This window comes from Falco punctatus (assembly GCF_963210335.1).
Source record: "Falco punctatus genome assembly, chromosome: 7".
Lineage (NCBI taxonomy): Eukaryota > Metazoa > Chordata > Aves > Falconiformes > Falconidae > Falco > Falco punctatus.
The window spans coordinates 40942964-40964680 of NC_137587.1; the positions used below are offsets into that span (position 1 = coordinate 40942964).

At 50.7% G+C, this 21717-nt stretch overlaps 3 protein-coding genes across 9 annotated transcripts in view; 1 reads left to right on the plus strand and 2 right to left on the minus strand.

The window, feature by feature from the left end:
- Positions 1 to 2068, plus strand: part of DAAM1 (dishevelled associated activator of morphogenesis 1) — a 146927-nt gene extending 144859 nt beyond the window's left edge. For all 6 annotated transcript variants that reach the window (XM_080394478.1, XM_080394476.1, XM_080394481.1 and 3 more), the window contains one exon: positions 72 to 2068. In XM_080394478.1, the coding sequence (XP_080250604.1) occupies positions 72 to 281 (210 nt within the window). In that variant the 3' untranslated portion in view covers positions 282 to 2068. The remainder of the gene's footprint in view (positions 1 to 71) is intronic.
- On the minus strand, positions 1173 to 17729 carry GPR135 (G protein-coupled receptor 135). The gene has a single exon (XM_080394498.1). The coding sequence runs from the start codon at positions 16080 to 16082 to the stop codon at positions 14466 to 14468; it is 1617 nt and encodes a 538-aa protein (XP_080250624.1). The 5' UTR covers positions 16083 to 17729; the 3' UTR covers positions 1173 to 14465.
- Positions 17730 to 17835: 106 nt separating this feature from the next.
- Positions 17836 to 21696, minus strand: L3HYPDH (trans-L-3-hydroxyproline dehydratase). Of its 2 annotated transcripts, none has more exons than XM_080394517.1 (5): positions 21083 to 21696; positions 20624 to 20793; positions 20173 to 20295; positions 19164 to 19301; positions 17836 to 18330 (listed from the first exon to the last, which is right to left on the minus strand). In XM_080394517.1, exons 1-5 carry the CDS (start codon positions 21630 to 21632, stop codon positions 18205 to 18207), a joined length of 1107 nt encoding a protein of 368 aa, XP_080250643.1. In that variant the 5' UTR covers positions 21633 to 21696; the 3' UTR covers positions 17836 to 18204. The 2 variants fall into 2 exon arrangements, with proteins under 2 accessions (XP_080250643.1, XP_080250642.1); XM_080394516.1 differs by having other exon boundaries at positions 17836 to 18326; positions 19160 to 19301.
- Between the last annotated feature and the right edge of the window lie 21 nt (positions 21697 to 21717).

Genomic DNA, 21717 nt, shown 5'->3' on the forward strand with positions numbered 1-21717 from the left:
ATGTGTTGGACACGCCGCAACGACTTACATGAGAGTGACTTGTCTCCTTTCCCCCCCGCCATGGCATGCAGCTGAAGGAGCAGCGGGAGCGGGAGCGCAAGGCAAGGAAGGCGAAGGAGAGCGGGGAGGAAGGCGGCGAGTTTGACGACCTCGTCTCGGCCCTGCGCTCAGGCGAAGTCTTCGACAAGGACCTCTCCAAACTGAAGCGCAACCGCAAGCGCATTGCCAACCAGTTGGCTGACAGTGGCCGCGAGAGGCCTGTCACCAAGCTCAACTTCTGAAAAGCAAACAACAAAACGCAACAAAAAACCGCGGGTTAGTCTTTTTGAAGTGGCTGGGGGAGTTTTTTATTCCCATTATACTGCCTTGTGATTCAAAGCGAAACAGTGGCGCACTCTTTCTCCCCGCGGGCGAGTGTGTGTATGTATATACTGTGTATATAGTCATGCTGGGGGGGCAGATGGAGGTGCGTGGGCAGCTCACCTTGATGAGTGCCTGTGCCACCTCCTCCCCTCAGCCCACTCTGAAAAGTAGTTCTCCCATGCACAAGCACAATGCCGCGTCTGCGGAGCAAGAGAGGACCCAACCCAGAGATGCCAGCGGTCCCCATGGTTCCCAAAGGCAATGGGAAGCCGCTCTCGGCCGCTCTCCTGCTCGGACCCCCCCAGGCCATTTGCAGGGGATGCCTTGCACACAAGCCGAGCGGTATGAAGAAGAAAAGAAAAAAAACACAAGTTGACTGAACTTTAATCCGTTGGTTGGTTTTTTTTAACTCATTGTTGTGATTATTCCAAAAAACTCACAGATCCATGCTTTCGTGCTGGTTCCTGAGCTCGGCACCATGGGTGCTCCCAGCGATGCTCTTCCTGTCATCCTTGGGAAATGCTCTTTTTCCTCTTACCACCTCCTTGCTAAAGGAAAAAGTTTACCCCAAAGTGCTTATCGCTGTAACGCCACACAGATGTATCGATACTTTCACAGCGTTTTCTGGCCCAAGATGGTGGGAAAGGTTGGTTCTCGGAGGAGACAAGGAGCATAAACTTTTGCGTTGTAATTTTTATTCTTCCTTTCTGTTCAATGGGACAAACTGTATCCTCTGTAAAGGTGGGTCAGGACCAAAGGTCTCTGATATACAAGGAGGCTGGTGCAAAACCCACTGGCTTTCACCCACCTTCTTTTTTCTTTATCAGACACACAGAAGCAGCGATGCCAAGAAGCGCTCGTCTCGTAGCCAGGTCCTTTTTCAACTGGTTTGCTGTTTGTTGTCATTGCAAATTTGTAAGCAGAACTACCTGTCAAATGTCAGTCCAAAAAAAAGAAAAAAATAATAAAAATAATTCAAAGCTCTCAGGGAGTAATAATTTAAAGGTTTAGAAAATTAAGAATTGGAGAATAAAAAGTAACCACCATTAACATATTAACATTTCTATTCTTAAATTATGCTGAATATATAGAGGACTGTTACTTTTTACTTTTATTTATTCGTGGTGTGTTTTTTAAGAAAACAAAACAAAACCTTTTTATACCACCAATACTTTTGTGATCCTATTTTTTTTTTGTTTGTTTGTTCTTTTTCCTGTGGAGAGATGAGTTTGTCCCTGTTGCACTAGATATTAACATTATTTGAAATTAGGTTGGTTGGGGTTTTTTTGTCAGATAATCGGTATTACTGGTGGGGTATGGGATGTCAGTTAACTATATGTACTGTATAGCAAAAGTGCTGTTTAAACTAATTTGTATAAAAAATACGGTTCTAAGCACCTGAAGGCCATGGGGTCTGCGTGCTGAGTGAAAGCTGTGAAATCTCTCTCTAACCAGAGTTGTCAAGAACTGTGGTTTTACCATTTTATTCATTTCTTCATTGCAACTTTTGACGCACTGTAGATTAAAAAAAAAAAAAAGAAAAAAGAAAAAAAATTCTGAGTAGCATTTAAAGCAGTAATAAATAAAGCAGGTAAGCGCAAAAAGTCCAGCACCTCGTATCCAAGCAGCTGCAAAACCTGCAGATTATGTTCAAAGGTGGAGTTAAGCACTTTGCTTTAAGAAGGAGGGGGAAATAAAGACAAAAGGTAATGATAATACTATTCCTTAACTAAAGTGCCTCTATTTATATTTTTTATTTATGGCTGAAAAAAATGGGGCTGATACAATTGAGGGAATGGACTTTGGGGGGAATTTAAAATATTAAATAAAAGAAAAAAAAGGTTAAAAAAAGAAGTCTGGCCTCTGATGGTTTAAGGAATGGTTGGTCACATGTGTTTAATTTGAAAGGCGGTGGGAGTTGGAAAGGGCAATCGCCTCCCGGGGACCCTGGGTGCAGGGCTTGGCCACCAGCGCCCACCCCTGGCTCCTGCCTCCGCGACCCCAGTGCCACAACAGGACCTTTCCTGACAGATTTCCTCTTGCCCTTCCAAACCTGTTTTGTTTTGTTTTGTTTTCAAATTGTTTTACAGCAGCCTTGTTGTCAGGCTGAGTTTGCCATTTCTTTGTTTTCTTTAAGAAAAAAAGAAAAAAGAAAAAATATTATATCTCTATAAATAAATACAAAAGCTGTGTGCAGGTAATTCCATGTGCCATTGTCAAAAACTACTTTTAGATTGGTGCTGGTGTAAGTAGCCACTCTTTTCTCTTGGGTGTGTATTTTAAAGATGATTTTTTTTTTTAACAATGCCAAAAAGGAAAAAAAAATCCATAATAATTTGTAAACTGAAGTATATGTCTTGGACCTTATTAGCTTTGTAGTGACCAAGGTAGTCTGTTAGGTGCAAGGATGTTAGTAGTCTTAGCTAGTGGGAAATGCTGTGTAATGTTACGAGACTGTACATTTTCTAAGACGGCAATATGCAATAAAGAAAAATGATTTCGGTGAGTGTACATGGCATAGCCGTGAGTTATTTTTTGGTGACAAAAAAAAAGGGACATTTGGGGATTGAGACAGGTGCTGAAGAAAAGGCCCTCCATGGGTTGCTTTTTTGGGGGGTGTAGTTGCAGTCACTGCTAGGGGTGGCTGATAACCCCACTTCACTGCATTCCCGCGTTGTATGCAGTCAGGGGGGTTTCCATGCTCCTGGCTGGCAGCATACTCGTGGTCACCCACCTGTGGGCTCTGAAACACCTCCCAGTTAGTGACTCCATTTCTCCCCGCTGTGTTGTTTCTACTGCCTGTTCCCACCTTGGTGATCTGCTTTTCTAGTAGCCTGCGTTGAGGCAGCCACCAGTTTTGCATCACTGGGTGGGATCATCTCTCTTTCTCCAACTGATGGAGCCGAGCTGGTGCTGTCTGGGCTGGCTAGCGTGCCTCTAGCAAGCCAATATATTTAGAAACACCAGAGATGTTTTCTTGGCAGTAGCCCAAACCCTTCCTGGCGTTTTCATTCTCACCATTACCTTTCCCACACACCTTCCCATCTGGGGTCTCTGTTATTTTCTTCTTTTTCCAGTGCTCTTTTCATGAGTGATCTTTGCAGCACTCAGCACCCTCAGACCCACCTGTCTGTAGTAATGGGAGCATGTACATCATGCTCAGACCCATATGCTTCCCCCTTCTTTCAGGGCTTTCCCCGGTATAACCAGTAAGACAGCAACGAGCCAGCCCAGATAAGACATCTAACACATCCCTGGGCTCAGGACTTCCTTTGATGCAATACCACCCGGTGTCAGGGCTGACAGACAGGGCAGATTTCTCCTATTTATAGCCCATGGCCAGTGTTTCCTACTACAGAGCGTATTTATGATCCAGCATTGGTCAGATCTGGGCTTGCAGGGAGCACAGGGCAGTGGAGAAGAGCATGGCTACCATCACAGCTTTTGGCAAGCCGGTGGGCTGGTAATGCCGTGCAAAAGCAGCCCCAGGCTGTGTAGTGAAAGGACCCAAGCAGAAGGGGAATGGCTTCAGCTGCTCTTCCCTTCGTAAATCCCTGTGTCCCCAGCACAGGGCATCCATAAACAGATAGGAACAAGCTGGCCAAACCCTGCAACCCAATGAGGACCTGAAATTCTGGTTAATGGCAGATCGCAGGTTTCCTGAGCCGCACCAGTGTGTGACACAAGGACAGTCCCCAGGATGGGGATGGGGTGGCAGTGGGAGATGTGAGCAAGGACAGGGCATAGCTTTTTATTTAACCAAGATATCTGAGAGGTTAAAAAGCCTAGTAATGTGCAAGCTTGCTAGCCTGCAAACACTTCTTCAGGGCTCAAATAGTAGCATCCGTGGCTTGAGAACATAAATTTGAGATGCAACATTCGTCATCCCAGAGGCAAGGGTACTGGAGGGGGCACTGTGCTGGACTGGCATGGCTGCACTGTGCGAGCCCATTTCACCAGGAGCTCATGTCTACCAATGGCCTAGCTGGCTGGGTTTTCACCTGAAAGAGGGCTTCTGTGCCCCAAATCCTGGGTTCTCCTTCCATTTAAAGCCATGGGGAGGGTGTACTGGATGGACCAAACCTGCTCAGACCCGCCGGTGCCAGGGGACCTGCCGGGCATGGCACTCTGGAGGAATTGCCCCATGGGGCCACCCAGGTTGGTGGCATCAAACCTGCTGAACCAGCCTGGGCTGTGCCCTGCTCCAGCTCAGCAGCTTTCCCTGTTGCCGAAGGCTGGGGTGACTGAGTCCCGTCAGAGCAAGCAGTGTCAGGTGTCATCTCCTGCACTCAACCTGTTACCCTTGGCAGCGTGCCCTGGCTTGGAAAAGATGAGTCAAGAGGTCGGGGCGATGACCTGATGCAGACACAGCATTGCATGCAAAACTCACCTCAGCACGTAGGGCAGACGCAGCTTGACAGGGAGACATCGGGCTCCCAGCCCTGCTGGCAGCACTGCTGCTTTGGTGCCACTGGCAGGAGCTTGCTGGACTTCACATTCAAAAATATTTATTTACTCCCAAGGGAGGGTACAATGGAACCAATGGATCTGTCAGGCTTTGATGTGCCTCCTGGAGGCCCTCAGGAAATGGTAAGCAAAGCAGGGACGTTGCCAGTCCTGTTCCCACCCCTGTGGCAGCTGGACCTGACTGCCCAATGCCAGTGCCTATGTCACAGCTCAACCGTATGTTCTGGGGCAAAACTGCACTTTGCCAATGGCACGATCTCATACAGCCCAATCACCAGATCTGCGGCCCTTCTGCAGGGCTGGCACTGCTGGAGCATCCCAGGAACATGGTCATCCCTCAATGCAGACACAAGCGTAGCAATAAAATCTCATAAAAGCACCTGGATATTTCCGTACCAGCCTGTGCTGTGGTGTGAATATGCCCTTCCAGCTGTGCTTCTGGGGGGAAACAGGTGAGGCCAAGCTGACACGAAGGCTGATGGGTGCAGGAGGGAAGCTATGAGCCAGCACCATCCCCGTCCCTATCCCCATCCCCTCTCCTGCAGCAAATCCTGCAGACATCTCTCTGATGAGCTCACTTCCTGGCATTGCTCAGGGTCCTGCAATATATGCATGTGAAGAGTGCTGCGTTTTAATCAGAGGTGGTCTGACCCGAAACCTCTGAACATTTTATATTATTTTTAGCCTTAAACCGGGCTTGATGAATATGTGTGCGTTAAGCCAGGGAGAAAGCTGGGAAGCTTTTGCTGCAGGGCTCCAGCAGAGCCTCAGGAAAGGCAGCACCACCATCTGCTGGCACTTTCCGGATTTCATGGTTTTAGAGCTGCCTTGAGTATAAAATCAATCCTGCCTCTTGCTTTCCATTGCCAGGTCTCTACTGTGGTCTGAAAAGCTCAGGGTTCTCCACCTGTGGAACAGTCAAAATGCTAAATTTTATATTTAACTTCCCCCAACGTAGCTGAGGAGGGATAATTTTAATTCTATCCATCATAATTCAAGTCAAATCACAACATGTGGTTTCGCTGCAACTTTTGGCACTGCCTGAGCTTCAGGTTGGTGCACTGTGTGTATGTGCATGCAGGCATCACAAATGCATGTATGTGTAAGATAAACCAACTCAAAATACTTTCATGGGTCATCAGAACTTATTTACATGGTTTTTGAAATCAGTGCCCCACTCTGCTACAGTGCCCACCAGGATTTGTCCGGGTGCTAGGGACTATGTTGGAAACCTGTTTCATGCAGACCCCCTTGCTAAAAAAACACAGCTTTCTCTGTTGTCATGTTGCTTGAACTTAACATTAAGGTGGAGTTTCCCCATTCCCAGGGCAGGTCTGTGAAGGTAAGTCATTGAATTGTCATTTTTCCATTATTTTCCTTACCAGTCCCTATTCCAGCATTTGCTCATGTGCCCGTGCTCTCAGTTCAGCCGTGGCTCTGTGGGGGGTAGGACACGTGCTGTGTATTTGGGCAAAGGCAAGCAGGGCTGCCCTAAACAAGGATTATCCTGGCCACCATGACAGCAAGTCTGGAGCACATGGGACAGCCAAACATAGCTATGTTCCTGCTGCCTAACCCATCCCTGCTGCTGCAAGCAAAGCCATGCTGGGACGGTGCCTGTGACTTTAGCTGGGCTTTCAGCACTGCAGGGTACCAGGAGCTTTTCCATCTGCTTAAATTTATACTTGTGTACATTCATACAGCTTTACTCTGCCAAGCTCTGTGCAGAGCATCCTCTGGGCTCATGGAAAAGCGAGGAAGCCCCAGCCTTGTGCTCCCGATCTCTGTCTGAGACCCTTTTTACTGTGAAATCAGAGCATGAAGCACTCAGGCAAGACCTAGTTTCTACAGCAAATCTTTCCAACTTAAGAGCAGGCAGTGATCACCATTTGAGTTATATTTTCTGGAAAGAATCCACAATTCAGATGCTGTATTCAAAACCTGACATGACCCCAGGGATAACATATTACCAAATGTTCTGTAAAATGCACCAGACTGAGCACAGAAGCCACAGGCGCGGGTCAGGGAGGCACACAAATGCCACGGCACGTTAGATTTCACTGGAGAAATAAGTGACCCGGTTACTCAGAGCATTTTTTTCTCTGATGTTGAGATTAGTTCAGAGTATGTTGCTAGGTCAGGTAAGCAAATTACATTTATGTGGCTGTGAGGGAATTGCTGGGTGAGAGATTTAAGAGAGATTTATCTTGCTGGTTTTGTCCATACATATGATCCTGAGGGGGGGGTAATTTGTAGGACCCATCCAGGGAGTTTGGTTCCTCACCAGCTGCCGTACCAGCATCTCTCCAGCTGCCCTCTGCCATGGTCGGGGGTGGGCTGGCCCGGTGCTAGCTGCCAGCTGCACCTAGGAACCGGCCCAGCACTCACATGCAGCCCCAGCCTGGGGACAATTTCCACCTGCTCTGAGTGTGCACATTTCAGTGAAGCCCTCTGGTCAAGCCTCTGAGTATAAACCCAAGTGTTCAAGCCTGTGCATCAGTACTGCTGGCAGAAGCGGATGGAGAGATTCCTGCTCCCTTCAGCCAGACTTGCTCTGACCCCTGGAAGAAACAAGGATGTTCCTCCAGATGTGGAAGAGCAGGCAGCACTGAGTATTTCCACTCCTGATCTCCCCCACAGGAGCTGAAGAGTGTAATTTTCCCAAGTGACCTCCCCAAAGTCACCCCTGCTGCAACCTTCTGCTTTTCTTTATAGCAGCAAGGAGGAGAGGGTGTCCCCAGGTCTGAAGGAAAGCAGACAAGGTGTGAAGCATTGAGCTTTGCAGACACCTTTAACTCTTCAGTGCACACAACCTCTGAGAAAAGGTGCAATCACGTTTTCAGAGCAAAGCTTTAAAAAAAAAGCCCTTTTTTTTCAGTTTAGGAATCCTTTTAGTTGCTCCCTTGTGTATTAGTTTCTGAGCTGACTATTTATGGAAGACATAAGGTTGAAAATAGTTTATAAAGGCAAGAACAATGGATGCATAAAATTAAGGATCCCAAGTATTTGGAAATTGTTCCCCAGTTTTGTGGGCTTCTGTCAGTGCTTGCTTTTCTGAAACCAGCTGAACCTGGAGGAGCTCAGTGCCAGCAAGCCAGGGAATAGCACAAATAATAAACAGCTCCCCTCCGAGTGAATTTACTTCCTCTGCTGAATCATAGCTGGATCCGGCTCATCTTTCATGATCACCCCAGAAGCCTGCGGGCACACTGCTGTGCTGTTTCACCCAGTACAAACAGCCTGAGCAAGGCTTCAGGGCTTGACTGCTGCCTAAGCAGCAAGCACCAGCACAGCCCCTCCAGTCGGAGTGGCAAGATGAGCACAACGATCCCTGCAGAAAACACACAGATTGTTCTTCAGTTGTTTTACGCTATTGCAGATTGAGCTAGAAGAGCCTGGGTTTAAGGCTCAGCCAAAAACACAGCCCTGAGGTGTGTGGAGCTGAGCACAGAGCAGCGATGCCCACAGTGATGGGGACAGGAACAGACACACCAGCCTTGTCTGGGAGCCGCTTGGCACAGCGCTGCCAGCTCCCCAGGACAGAGATGCTGGAGGGTGTCACCATCTGCCTTCCTTCTGGCACAGCTGCCTGGCAAGGAGGGGGTTCTTTGGAAGTGAATCCAGGGCAGGATCTGGCCGTCAGTGCACATCATGCTGTGTCAGCATTCCCTTGGTCTTTGAGCCCTACTTGCTAAATCTCCTCTAGCTTCAGTCACAAGCCTTCTGGGGTCTTGTCTGAGCAGGTCATCCTTCACTCCCCAGCTAGACTAGTGTAGACCCTGGTGCTGTGCCCTGGGGTTTCTGCTACTTTCACTTTGATTTCCCCAGTGACGCATCCATTTTATGCCACTGAGAGGGATTTCCAGTCTGTGTCTCCATGCCACTTTTCCTCCTGCTTCTTGCAGTGGTGAGACTTCCTAGGAAAAAATATCTAGAAATGCAGACCCATTCCCCAAGCACTTCACCTGAGGTTACTGTCGATCACCCCAGACTTTCAAGAGTCAAGCAGTACGCTGCCAGCAACATGGCATTAGAAACCCATTGCTCTTTTGCAAATGGGAAAGAGGAAGGGGGCTGGCGATGGTATGGATAGTGCCTCACCCCACTGGTCCTGGTAAACTCATGGCTTGCAGCAGCAAAGCAGTGCAGTAAAACTGGGCGTGGAGTCACCCAAGCCTGGATCCCATTGCAGGTTACTCCTCCCACAGGATTTGGGACCATTTTATTCTTCCGGAGCTTAGTCACTACCTTGTGGCTGTGCAGTGCTTTGCTAGCAGATCTATTTATTATTAATAACCAGAGTCACCATATAAAAATACAAATGCAGCTGGAGTGAAAAGGTAGATCTGCCACTGAACTAAGCACCCTGCCAGCATCAGAACTGATCTCATCAGTCATCTGGGCTGCAGTTTTTGCAGTTTTGGAGAGCGTGCAGCACAAACATCAGCCAGCATTGCACAAAATGCCACTTTTCTGATGAGCTTTCCAAATTACTCATTTCAGCCTCTACAACAAATCTTCCAAAGAGCAACGTGTGTTGAGTTTAATGGTGACTACTGAATCCATCTTTGAAACTAGGTTTCAGAGATGTACACTTAGGGCTTGCAGTGCGTCGGTCACAACCCTTACTCTGAATGCTTTTATTTGGGATGCAGCAGTCCTGAAGGCAGAGTGGCTGATCTCATTAACAGAAGGAGGCTTTTCTTAGGATCATTAGTCGAAAAGCTGGGCTGGCTCCTCAGATATCTGCTGACATTTACTGGATACACAAACCAACACCAGTGCTGAAATAAGGGGGAATGGGGGATCTGATCCACATGAGCTATTCCAGTTCTGGGCAATTATTGCCAGCTATTACAGCACATCAGGCTGTCACTTACAAATTGCTAATTGTTTGCAGTTCATAAGTTGTGCACAGAGCATTTGCTTTGAACCAAGACTTCATCCAGAGATTAGGAAGGGAGTGGAAAATAACAACAAATTAATCTGATGATTAAATCAACAGCAAAACTACCGGTGACTCCAATTGGAACAGTACCTTCTAAAATGCTTGTCATTAATTGAGACTTAACGTTTTCCTTCTAAGATATAATGCATTAGTTGTATCAGTGGCATGCATAGCATTGCCAGATAGTATAGTACTCTTGAACGGAGAAGGTTAAGTATACTGGAAAGTCAACTAGGGACTAAAGAGCCCAAGGACTAATTTTTACTTTGGCCTTAACTAACATTGTCACTGGTATCCAGGGTTGAACTGGTCTTCAAATCACGTGAACTGTTCTCTCTCATGTCAAATATCCTGCACTGAATAACCCATGTGATTTTTGAATTGGGGTGCTAAAAAGTGTCCCAACATCCTTTGCAGAGCCCTTGGGCAAATGAGATTCTGGTTTGCCTGGCGTCCAAGCTCATCTCAAGGATGGAGAAAGAAAAGAAATATTGAACAGCTACAGCTGGAGGGTTGGAGCCTTAAAGCTAGTTTTGCAGTGTCTAAAAGCTCAATGTCTTGCTGCCTTCTGAGCTCACTTTCAGCCCAAAGAAAGGGGATGTCTAAGTGGAGTGACACCCGCATGGTCATTTAAGAGATGTAGAGTCCTGTCCTTATAGTGGCTTGGCCAGGAGCCACCTCCGGCCATGCCTTCTTACCCAGGAACAAGGAGCTGTGACCATGGCCAGGGTTTTCAGAGCTAGAGTAAAACAGTGAGGTAAGCCTCAGGTCTCCTTCTCCTGGATGAACGAACACACGGAGCTATTGTCAGGTACAAGGACTGACTGACATGCTGGCTTGTGTGCTAGCACGGCCAAGACCTTCTCGCCCACTCTGCACTGTTGGTGAGAGGCAGCAACCTTCAGCACAGCTGGGACACAGCAGCATTTCACGGACCATTTTGGCAGGCAGCCTGCAGCCTTTGGTGTGGTGTGTTTTGTGTGTGTGTGTCTTTCTGCTGTTTGTCATTTATTTAAGACACTTCACCCTTTGGTTATATTTTTTTAAACATACTTTTAAAAATGTGTCTGTAGAGACCTGTGTACCTGACTGGCTCAACAGTGCTGTGATATGAGGAGCAGCTGAGGGAACTGGGGTGTTCAGCCTGGAGAAAAGGAGGCTGAGGGGAGACCTTAGCGCTCTCTGCAGCTGCCTGAAAGGAGGCCACAGGCAGGGGGGGGTCAGTCCTTGTCCCAAGTAACAAGTTATAGGACAAGAGGAAACAGTCTCAGGCTGTGCCAGGGGAGGTTTAGATTGGATATTAGAAAAGATTTCTTCACCAAAAGAAGTTGTCAACCACTGGAAGAGGCTGTCCAGGAGAGAGGTGGAGGCACCATCCCTGGAGGTACTTAAAAGACATGTAGATGTGGTGCTTAGGGACATGGCTTAGTGGTGGGCTTGGCAGTGCTGGGTTTACAGTTGGATTCGATGAAGGTCCAGCCAAAGGTCTTTTCCAACCTAAATGATTCTATGATTATGAGGAGCACAGGACAGGCACAGCTTTAAAACACAGGCTGGCTCTCTATTGGAGCTGCAGCAGGTCCGTGTCAAAAAGGATGTTGTCAAGAGTCAAGCCTTGCTACAGCCCAAGTATGTATGTATGTATGTAACAGAAATGTGCTCGTTTGTGACAGGTTGAAGACCACAGCCAGCTGCCCTCCTTCAGCTCTTCTCATACAAGACTAACATATGGGCACCAGCCAGTGCTAGTTAAAGATACGCTGAAATCTGTGTTGTTCCAGCTTCACTACCACCTTCCTAGGAAGCCATGCTAGTTCACTCCTAGTGCAGCTACCGTGATGCTTCGTGGTCTACCCCAGTCCCAGCGTCCCCAACCCTGCCCTTGCCAGAAGCAACTGCCACAAAGATGCTTACCAGGCCTGCGGTTACACTGGTCAAGGCATTAAATTAGTAGAGAACTAAACAGCATGCAAAACAGGGAATCAGTGGTTTCCTGTTGTTTAGTGCCTGAGCAGGTTAGCGAGAGTCAGCTAGGGTGGTGGGGACAGAAGGGACTGGAAAGGTGGCCAGAGCCAAACATTGAGGGGAGCAGGACTTTCCAGGGGCTTTTAGCTGTACGATCAATGCAGCCATAGCACTGAACGGCATGCCAAGAGTCAGGCACAGCAGCATTGCACCTTCACCTTCCTCGTTTTCTTAACCCAGTAACCATCCCTTAGTTCATCTACTCTGACCAAGTTTGTTCCAATTGGCAGAGAAACCTCTTCTTGCATGCAAAAAGTGCAAAAAGACCCTGCAAATCTGTGTGGTGCTAAAGACAGGAAGGCTGTAAATGATCACTTCTGGTCAAAGTACAGGCTCTGCTTCAGAGCTGCAGAGGGGCCAGACTAAAAACAGAGACATCCTTTCTCCTACAACATGGACTTCATACCTCAATAAGGATACATGCCAAACATACTAGCTGTGCCATGGCCGGAGGATCAGAGTTAGGGTGCTGCTCTGCAGGTGATATGTGAACTACAAAGTGATTTGCCTGCTGTCTATACTACACAAGTCTGATGAGCATTGAGCTTGAACAGTTTTCCTCATTTCTGTCCTCCCAGCTTTACAAAGCACTGGAACTTCCTCTGAGAACTGTTCCTCCAGCTCATGGAGAAACATCCCTTCTAGGAAGGCAGAACCTCATGGGTTTTCTTTGCTATCTCCTGGATCATAGTTAAAGTTTTCTATAGAAAATACAAGAGTCAATGACCAGTGGAACTCAGGCAAAAGCTCTTGAAGCTGTTCAAACACCAGAGTGCTCTGTATGCCGAATTAGCCCACACCAACCTCCTTTTTACCACCTGGCCAGCTAAGTAGGTAAGAGTTAAATCTAATCTCATCGTTCACAACCACCTCCTTTCCTTTACACTAGCCATACCTTGTTTCAGAAGGGCAGATATGCAAGAAATTCCTGTCCTACCCTTCTAACAAGCTACTAGTGTTCACTTGCTGTCAAACAGCTTCTGTGAAGTTCTTGTGGGTTCTGCACAGTTTCCCTCTGAAACAGTATGAATACACTGCTCAACTTACCAAATCCATGATCTGCAAGGCAAAGTATCAGTGCTGAGAAGTAGTCAAGGGTCACATCTTTTCCTCATGGACTTCAGGACCGTCACAGAAGAAAATTACAATAATGCTCACAGAATGAAAAAGAGCTGCATCAAAATTTCACAATTAGGTCTCTACTACCATTCATCTGGCAATTTTTTACAGAAGTTCCCTCCTCAAGGCTGGGCTGAGAACGATGCCAGGCTGAGACACTTTCATCTTCTGCATAAAAGACAATTTATTTATTGTCTCACTTACAAAATATGTATGTTCACTTTGGTCACAAACAGTTGAAAAATCCAGTAAAACAGCAACACTGTATTTTTAAAGCCTGTACAAGGGAAAACATGGCCTGTCTTTCACATTTAACTCTGACAAAGATGAAGGAAGGCTCAGTCTTAGTTTCTGATTCAAAATACTAATTTAAGGCTTTAAAGCCTTTGGACAAAATAATTATACTGATAAATTCATATGAATTCATATGAATTTATGCCATGCAATTGCATCTCCATTGTGTTGTTTCCTTTTCTTTAGTGGCAAACAGATCTAGTTTTTAAATATTATACTCCAGATGGATTGCTGCCATCAATACAGTAATTCTGTTCACTGCATATACACATTTTCACATGCTTAAGAGCATACGCAGAGCGCATGGTGTTGTTTTACCTCTCCTTTCGGATACTCCTCTCTCTTGGACAGCTCCTCTAAACACAGTTAAGCTTTTAGAGATAAGACTTGACACTTCTAATGTGCTCAAAAAGAAAACATACACCTTGTGCACAAACTCAGTGATACAATAGTCTACACTCACACCCTTTTCCTCAGCCTGTCTGAAGAACTCCCATTTCTCACATTCATAGTCTTTTAAGATAACTGTACCTGCCAAAAAAAAAAAAAAAAAAAAAAAGAAAAGGCTCCTGAAATTCTTACAGCTGAGGTTTCGTCTTCCTTTCCTTGCCTCCTGGTATGATACATCTCCCCTTTCACAACAATTACTGTTCTGTTATATTCGGGAGTATGAAAAAAAATTAAAATGCATCTTAACAGATTGCTTGTTTAGCCTGTCCTACAGTTTATGATTTTCTAGCTATCAGCACTTCCACACATAATGGGTTAAAGCAACATTTTCCTGCCATCATGTGTTCACAGTGTGGTGTTTTCAGAGTGTCTTCCAGCTGCCAGTGCTCAGCTTTCAGTTGCTTTTTTGGCACTTAACAGCTCACACAGTCAGAAAGTTTGGGCTGTATTTGTGTGTCTGTCTCTTCGCTTCACTGTAGCAATTTCTGCAGGCCTGGAGCAAACACTGTTTCATTCTTGCAGTCAAGCTCTTGTGCTGGCTGGACTCACTGGCTATCACCAGTGTGTCCGGCCTGCTGAAAGGGAAGAGGGACTTCCTTTCCCTGTGGAGCTGTTTGCAGACTGGTCACCAAACCAGAGCTCATACAATGGAGAAGAAACCACACTGTGGCTCACGCAGTCCCATCTCTCCAATTTCCTGGTAGTCTGGCTGCAAAGGGCTCCAGCTGCCAGGGCTCCCCACATTTTCTCAGGGAGATGGCCCCAGGGCCCAATGCCTCCATCCTGGACCCCTATCCCTTCAGAGGCTGGTGTCAACGGTGTCTGCCTTGGCCTGCAAGGCAGCCTCAGAGATAGTGTCCGGTTGCCCATCCCGACAGAAGAGTACAGCGGGGTTCTTGCAGGCCCACATGGCCACCTCTCCCCCGCTCGCTGGGCTGGAGGAGGATGGGGCACTGCCTGGAGGGCCGCTCTGCCGATTGACATAGCGCTCCCGGACACGATCAGCCTGGCTCCAGGGCTCCGGCTGGCGGCCTGGGACCGAGAGGTAGGCAGCCACGTTGTTCCTAGTCCTGTAGCCACCCTCACGGCTGCGCCGCAGCAGCACGGAAATGTTGGGGTTGCGGGCAGCATAGATGAGGGGGTTGATGGCACCATTGGCCCAGGCCATCCCGCTGGCTACAGCATCCATGGTGGGCGAGAAAGGCAGGCGGCCAGCAGCAGCAGCCAGCCCCAGGATGCAGTAGGGCCCCCAGCAGCAGATGATGGAGACAATCATGATGAGGACAGTGGTGGCTGTGCGCATCTCCCCGTAGGCCCGCAGCAGGTGTCCGTAGGTGGTGAGGGGCCGCACACGGCTCTCGGCCAGCCGCACCGCCCGGCAGATGTTGTAGTGGCAGAAGCACATGAGGGCGAAGGGCAGGAGGTAGCAGAGCACGATGAGGGCCGCACCATAGGGCGGCCCCAGCCGGGACGAGCCCCAGGGCAGGACGTAGACGCAGCGGTAGGCCCCGGGCCGGGCCTCCCGCCGCCCCTCACCCGCCAGCCCGTACCAGGGTCCGGCCAGGCCCAGGGCGGCCAGCCAGACGGCGGCCAGGAGCTGGGCAGCGCGGCGGCGGCCCATCTTGTGTCGGGGCTGGCGGACGATGGCACAGTAGCGGTCGAAGGAAAGGAGGGCCATGGTGAGGGTGGCGGCGATGCCCAGCCCAGCGTGGAGCGCAGCGCTGGCCAGGCAGAGGCGCTGCCCGAAGAGCCAGGCGCCGGGCGGGCGGCTGAGCAGGCTGAGGAAGGCCAGGGGCAGGCAGAGCAGGGCGCCCAACAGCTCCGACAGCGACAGCGACAGCACGAAGGCGTTGGTGACCGTGCGGAGCTGCCGGTGCCGGGCGATCACCAGCACAACCGCCCCGTTGCCCAGTGCCGAGAAGGCGAAGATGAGCAGCAGCGCCAACGCCTGGGAGGCCAGCGCCGCCGCAGACCACCCCGCCGCCGCTCCCGCCGCCGCCCCGCCGCTCTCGTTGCCGCCGCCGCCGCCGCGGGAGAGGTTGCCCGGCCCGACCGCCGCCGACTCCATGCGCAGCCTCATGCCCCGACCAGCGCCGCGGCTGCAGAGGCGCTGCCCGCCCGCCCGCCGCGTTCCCCGCCCGCGCCGGGCCGCCCCGCCAGCCGCTGACGTCGCCCGGCAGCCGTTGCCCGGAGAAACGGCCCGGGCCGCCCCGGCTCTCCCCGCCGCCCGGGGGCGGGGAACCGGCGTCCTCACAGCCCAACAGCGTGGCCGGGAGACGCCGGCCATTACAGCTGGGATGGGGATGGGGACCCCCTCACCCCACAGAGCCATCATCCCCATCACAGAGTCGGAGGCGGGTCCCCACAGCCCCTCTCCCGACAGGGCCCCTCTCCCCTCAAATTCTGTTCCCCTCATGGCTCCTCTCCCCTCCTAGCCCTCTCTCTTCACCGCTCCTCTCCGAGCCCCTCTCCCCTCCCAGCCTCTCCTCTCACCGCTCCTCTCCCCTCATGGCCCCCTTTCCCTCACGGCCCCTCTCCCCTCACAGCCCCTCTTCCCTCCCAGCCCTCTCTCTTTACCGTCCCTCTCCTCTCAGAGACCTTCTCCTCTCATGGCCCCTCTCCCCTCCCAGCCCTCTCTTTCACTGCTCCTTTCCCACAGGGCCCCTCTCCCCTCCTTTCCCCTCACGGCTCCTCTCCCCCCAAATCCCTCTCCGCTCATGGTCCCTCTCCCCTCCTAGCCCCCTCTCTTCACTGCTCCTCTCCCCTCAGAGCCCCTCTCCCCTCACGGCCCATTTCCCCTCATGGCTCCTTTCCCCCTCCCAGCCCTGCAAAGGGACGGGGCTCGCCTACCCGGGCACTCTGGCGGAGGCCAGGACCTCCACCACCACCCCTCCACTCTCCAGGCTGGGGTCTCACAAGCTGAGGGGTCGCAGGGTCAGGCTGGGGACCACGACATGGGCAGCAAGACCCTGCCCCCCTGCTCTGAGCAGTGCTGGAGCTGCCTATCCCTACGTAAAAAATTTCTTGGGGATGGGGATAGTGAATAGGTAATGAAGACTGCGACACAATTAATGGCTGAAGAGTTTCCAGCCTTTCTGTGCCCAGCAGCGTTGTCACTTGCTGCCCCAGCTCCTTCCCAGGAGCCAGGTCTGGGGGCTGACTGCAAGGGAGATGCCCAGAAGCTAGAAGCACACGGAGGAGTTTGCTCCTGCAAGACGGAGGATGTGTGTGTGTCTTCTTGCTCCCCTGGACCAAGGCTGTATGGGTTTATCTGGGGGTTAAGGAAAGCTGGGAGCAAGAGCTCCAGATGCTAGCCTAAAAAGCCCTGTTGGCAGTACAGCCATTCTCTGAATGAGGGTTTTTTGTTTCTTCCCATGCCAAAGTTACAATTTTCAAGTTGACAGAAGAAATTCCTCCCAGGCTTTTCTATGCCAACCTTTTCCAATCTCTCCAATATGACTTGTTCCCTTCTGCTGCATGAGCTACTGGGAGATATCATTCTCATTTTCATGTCTCACTTTAACAAGGCACAATCCCATGAGTGTCTTCAATAAACAAACACCATTTTGTCCAGAGACACAGTGGAAATTCCAGGCCATGAGTGGTCTGGAGCTCTGCTTCTGCCCCTGCAAGTGCTTGGCTTCATTTGGTTTTTCCACAGGCAATCCTCCTCTGAGGGACTCTGGCAAAGCCAGCATTGGCTGCACACTGCTGCACAAACTGCCCCTCAGGCTGTGGCAAAATCATCATGAAAAAATTAGCAGTCAAAGGTCATAACGGCTCAGGCATTTGAATACAGCTGCTCCTGTTGAAAGTTAACCATAGGGTCCTTTGCAGCCAATGGTCCAACATACGCAAGAGAGGAAGGTTTAGGGAAGCAGTGTGGTGTGGACATGCAGTGGGGATAGTACAAAGTTCTGAGCAAAACCTGCATCCAGCCCTGGGACGCAGGAGGGCTGTGGCAGGGGTGAAGCAAGTGCAGTGAGGAAGGGGGTGTCTGGACACACCTGAGCAGGGGAGGCCAGGGAAGCTGGGGCATGAGACAGAGCAGCATGGCTGCCTGAGCAGGAGGCATCAAGGAAGAGCAGGCAATTCAAACTAACAGCCGTCACACACTCGGACAAATCCTGGAAATGAGCTCCGGGACCGAAAACAAGAGAAAGGCAGTGTTCTCAGCTGGCATTTAATAGGAATCTGGCTTTGAAATTAGTAATTTGCTGATGTAGAGAAGGCACGTAAATTTGAAGACAGGTCTCCAAGATCATCTCCATTTTCTATGAATAATGATTGAGAAAAAAAATATTATGGCTTCTTAGAGCAGCCCATATATGCTAATCACATTGCGCCCAATAAGCTAATCACAACAGGGGAACAGGGCCTGTTATCTTGAAACACAGAAGATGCTGTCATACCACCAAAGGCCATTCCTGTTTCTTAAGCATATTGCTATGAGCTGTGTGAAGAAGCAGAATAGAAATGTGTGGGCAGGAGAAGCGCAGCACCATCAGTGAGATTTTGCCACCACCCTGTGGCTTGGGTCACTTGAAGAAGAAGCCGTATTTGAGCGGGTCCTCCTCTTCAATGGTGAAGGTGGCTGTACCAGTGTAAAAAGCTTCACCGGAGACTTCCACAACAACAGCGTTGTAGTCCCCAAACTTGGCTTCCTGCAGAGAGATCAGGATCAGAACAGAGATGACAAGAGGCTCTTCACCCTCCCAACCCCACCAAATGCCAGTGCTACCTGACACTTACGCAGAGACACTGCTCACGGAGCACTCTGCGCTGCCCAGGTACAGCCCACAGTGTGCAGCAGCCCTTTTACTACCTCACCTTGCCTGCACAAGCTCCACACCTGCACAACTGCTGCTCTGCCTGCTCTGAGCTCACGAGCCCCTGCACTGCCACATCATGGGTGTGCCACAAAGAAGGCCAAAGAGTGGGTGGCAGCCTGCACCCAGAGACCGAGAACTCCCTGGGGCATGTCCAAACTTTCACAGCCATGTGCTGCCAGCTGTCACAGGGCCAGGGCTGGGCGTGGAAACCCAGATGTACAGATCCAGCTTCTAAATCTCTGAACAATGCACTCAGCCTTTGAGCAGGGAAGAGGGGCCTAAACCAGGAATCCACCCTTACAGACCAGACTGATTTATCAACATCAGTATCGGAGATTACTTCCCACCCCAGTCCTTTCCTGATGGCCAAGAGAGGATTTGCAGGGAAGCTACGCAACAGAGCAAGGTCTTACTGATACTTGCTTCTCCAATTAAAAATCTTGAAGCGTGAGGCTTGTAGGAAAGCAAGACACCCTTCCCCAGGCACACAAAGGCTTTTCTGCTTCTCCACTGAGCCAAGATAACAGCACTTTATACCACCCAAGACAGAACCACTGAGCCAAGATAACAGCACTTTATACCACCCAAGACAGAACCACTGAGCCAAGATAACAGCACTTTATACCACCCAAGACAGAAGGAAAAGTCCAGCAGAAGCCACTTGCCTTCACTGCCTTGCCAGTGAACAAGGACCCCGTGGTGCTGCTCCGAAAGGTTCTGGTCTGATTCAGCTGAATGAGTCCCTTATGGTACTGCAAGGCGATGCGAGCTGTCACACCCGAACCTGTTGGACTTCGGTCAACCTATATTTAAAGTAGTAGATCAGCCAGCTCTAGTATTTTGGGTTTAGAAAACAATATTGCTTCCCTCAGTTACCTTTGCCACCTTTATACTGTGCTTGGGGGAAACCCTTCCAGCTCAGGTTTTGTACAAAATCTGGATACATCACAAATAAGAAGGCAAAATAAGCAGGTCTGGGGTACTTTTGGATTGCGATCAGCTTTGGCAAACTTGTAAGCATGAATGATCTAAAAAATACTGAGGCCATTTAAGTCGCACTTGAAAGCTTCCCAGCATCACAACAGAAGGACTCAGAGAGGCAGAGGCCACCTTTCCCATTCTCATGCGGCAAGGCAGGATCAGCTCTCCTTATGCTGAGCTGCTGGCCAGCTTGGTTTTTAAAATCTCCAAAACCACAGCGTTGGCCAGCTTCCAGGGTAATCTGTCCCAGTGGTCCACACTCCTCACTGCCGGGAAGTCCATCCAAAACTTTCCCTGCTATTTGATATCTTATCCACTGCAGACCCGGACAGAAGTTTATACCCCCTCTTTTTTACTCTGTTCATCCCTAGCAAATGTTCCCTAGATAAGGATTTTAAGGACAATGCACTATGTTGGGATCCAACCTCAGCCCTTGAACTCCTGGGAAACTCCTACTTATGGGACATGGGCATTAACCTCTAAAATGCCACCAAGACATGCAGAAGTATTTCTGTCATTAGGAACTAAATCAACATGTGTTCAGTGACACTCAGCTCTTCAGACATCACTGTAGCACAAGCAAACATTGCTGCCCAAACCGAGAAGCAGCAGAATCATCTCTCATCTCTACAGTAGATATAAGAAGGGAAAAAGGTGGTGCCTTGTGTGTCTGAGAAGAGCCCATTGCTGTACCTGTTCATCTGCAAACACACACATGTTGGTGGTGGGCTCCTCACTGAAGGCATCTTTCCCATCCGTCAATATGGTGCCATAGAGGAAAGCCAGGTCTTCACTTTCAGGGTGATGAAGCTTGAACTGGGAACAGTGCAGAGAGGTTCACCAACACGCACAGCAGCTGGGCAGTCAGCAGTGCATGCAGTACAGCTTACTCGAGAGACCAAAGGGGATGAGGCTACACTGCTGCATTTCCATCTCTCCTTCTCCAGTAACAGAGATGGACACAGCAGCAGGAAAGTGAGCTCCTCACAACCTTGTGAGGCTGGAGCAGGGCTCTGAAATTCAACACAGAGCTGGAAGGATGGGACTCCCTCCCATACTGAGCATCTCGGGGGAATAAAAGGCTTCAGTCTGGTGCAGTCACCCCAAAGGGAACATGCTGGGATACCACAGTGCTCCACCATACCTGTTTCTTCACTGCTTCCGTCACTGCACTTGCCGCATTGACAAGGTCTCTGGTCTTCGAAGAGCACACATCAAGGCCCAGCTGCTCAGCACTGAGGAAGGCATAGAAAGTGCCACCGTAGCTGATGTCAACCACCACCTTCCCATGACCAGGGACATCAATGGCCAAGTCTGGGCAGAGAAAGGGAGAGCAATAAGGAGGGGAAACTGTGCTGAGCTCATATGCTGTGTGAAAGAACCCAGCAGCACGCAAGGAAGGGGATGGGGACAATTACTCAAGTGCTCTCAAGCCAGAGAGCAGCATGTGACACATTATGCCATCCCTGACAGCCTCTGAGGAACATTGGGACTGGGAAGGGAGATCTTCCAGATGCCCCTCAGCCAGCCTGCTGGCCACCAACCCCAGGATAGCCACCACCAACCCCCCCGCAAAACCCAGCATAGTGGGCCCGGTTCCCACCAGTGGCTGCAGCGAAGGCGGGCACGCTGTGGAAGCGGACAGGGTTGCCGCTGCGCCAGCCGTCCCAGGGCACGAAGGCAGTGACAGGCCCGCAGGGGCAGTGCAGGCGGACGGCAGTCTCGGGGCAGCTGGGCGATGCCACCAGCCCGTAGTCGAGGGCGAAGCGGCCGAGGGCCAGGACGGCGTGGCCGCACATGGCGCTGTAGCCGGCGCCGTGCAGGAAGAGGGCTGCCAGGTGGGCGCCGCCAGCGGCCGCCCCGCCGCGCACCACCACGGCTCCGTACATGCCAGCGTGGCCCCGCGGCTCGTGCACCAGGGCCCGCCGCACGTGGTCCTGCGTGGACGCCACCTCCCGCCGCAGCGACAGGAGCGACAGCCCCCCCGCCGCCACCGCCTCCGCCGCCTCCAGCCGCGGGATGATGCGCAGCGGCTCGCCGCCCGTGTGCATCTCCACCGTCTGCAGCACCAGGCCCGAGGGCGAGTGCGGCGGCAGCCGCCGCCCCCCACGGCCGCCGTCACCTCCGTCGCCGCCGCCGCCCTCCGCCGCCATCGCCCTCGGCCCGGCGAGGCGGGCGCAGGCGGGGCCGGGCGCAGGCGGGGCCGGGCGCAGGCGGGGCCGGGCGCAGGCGGGACAC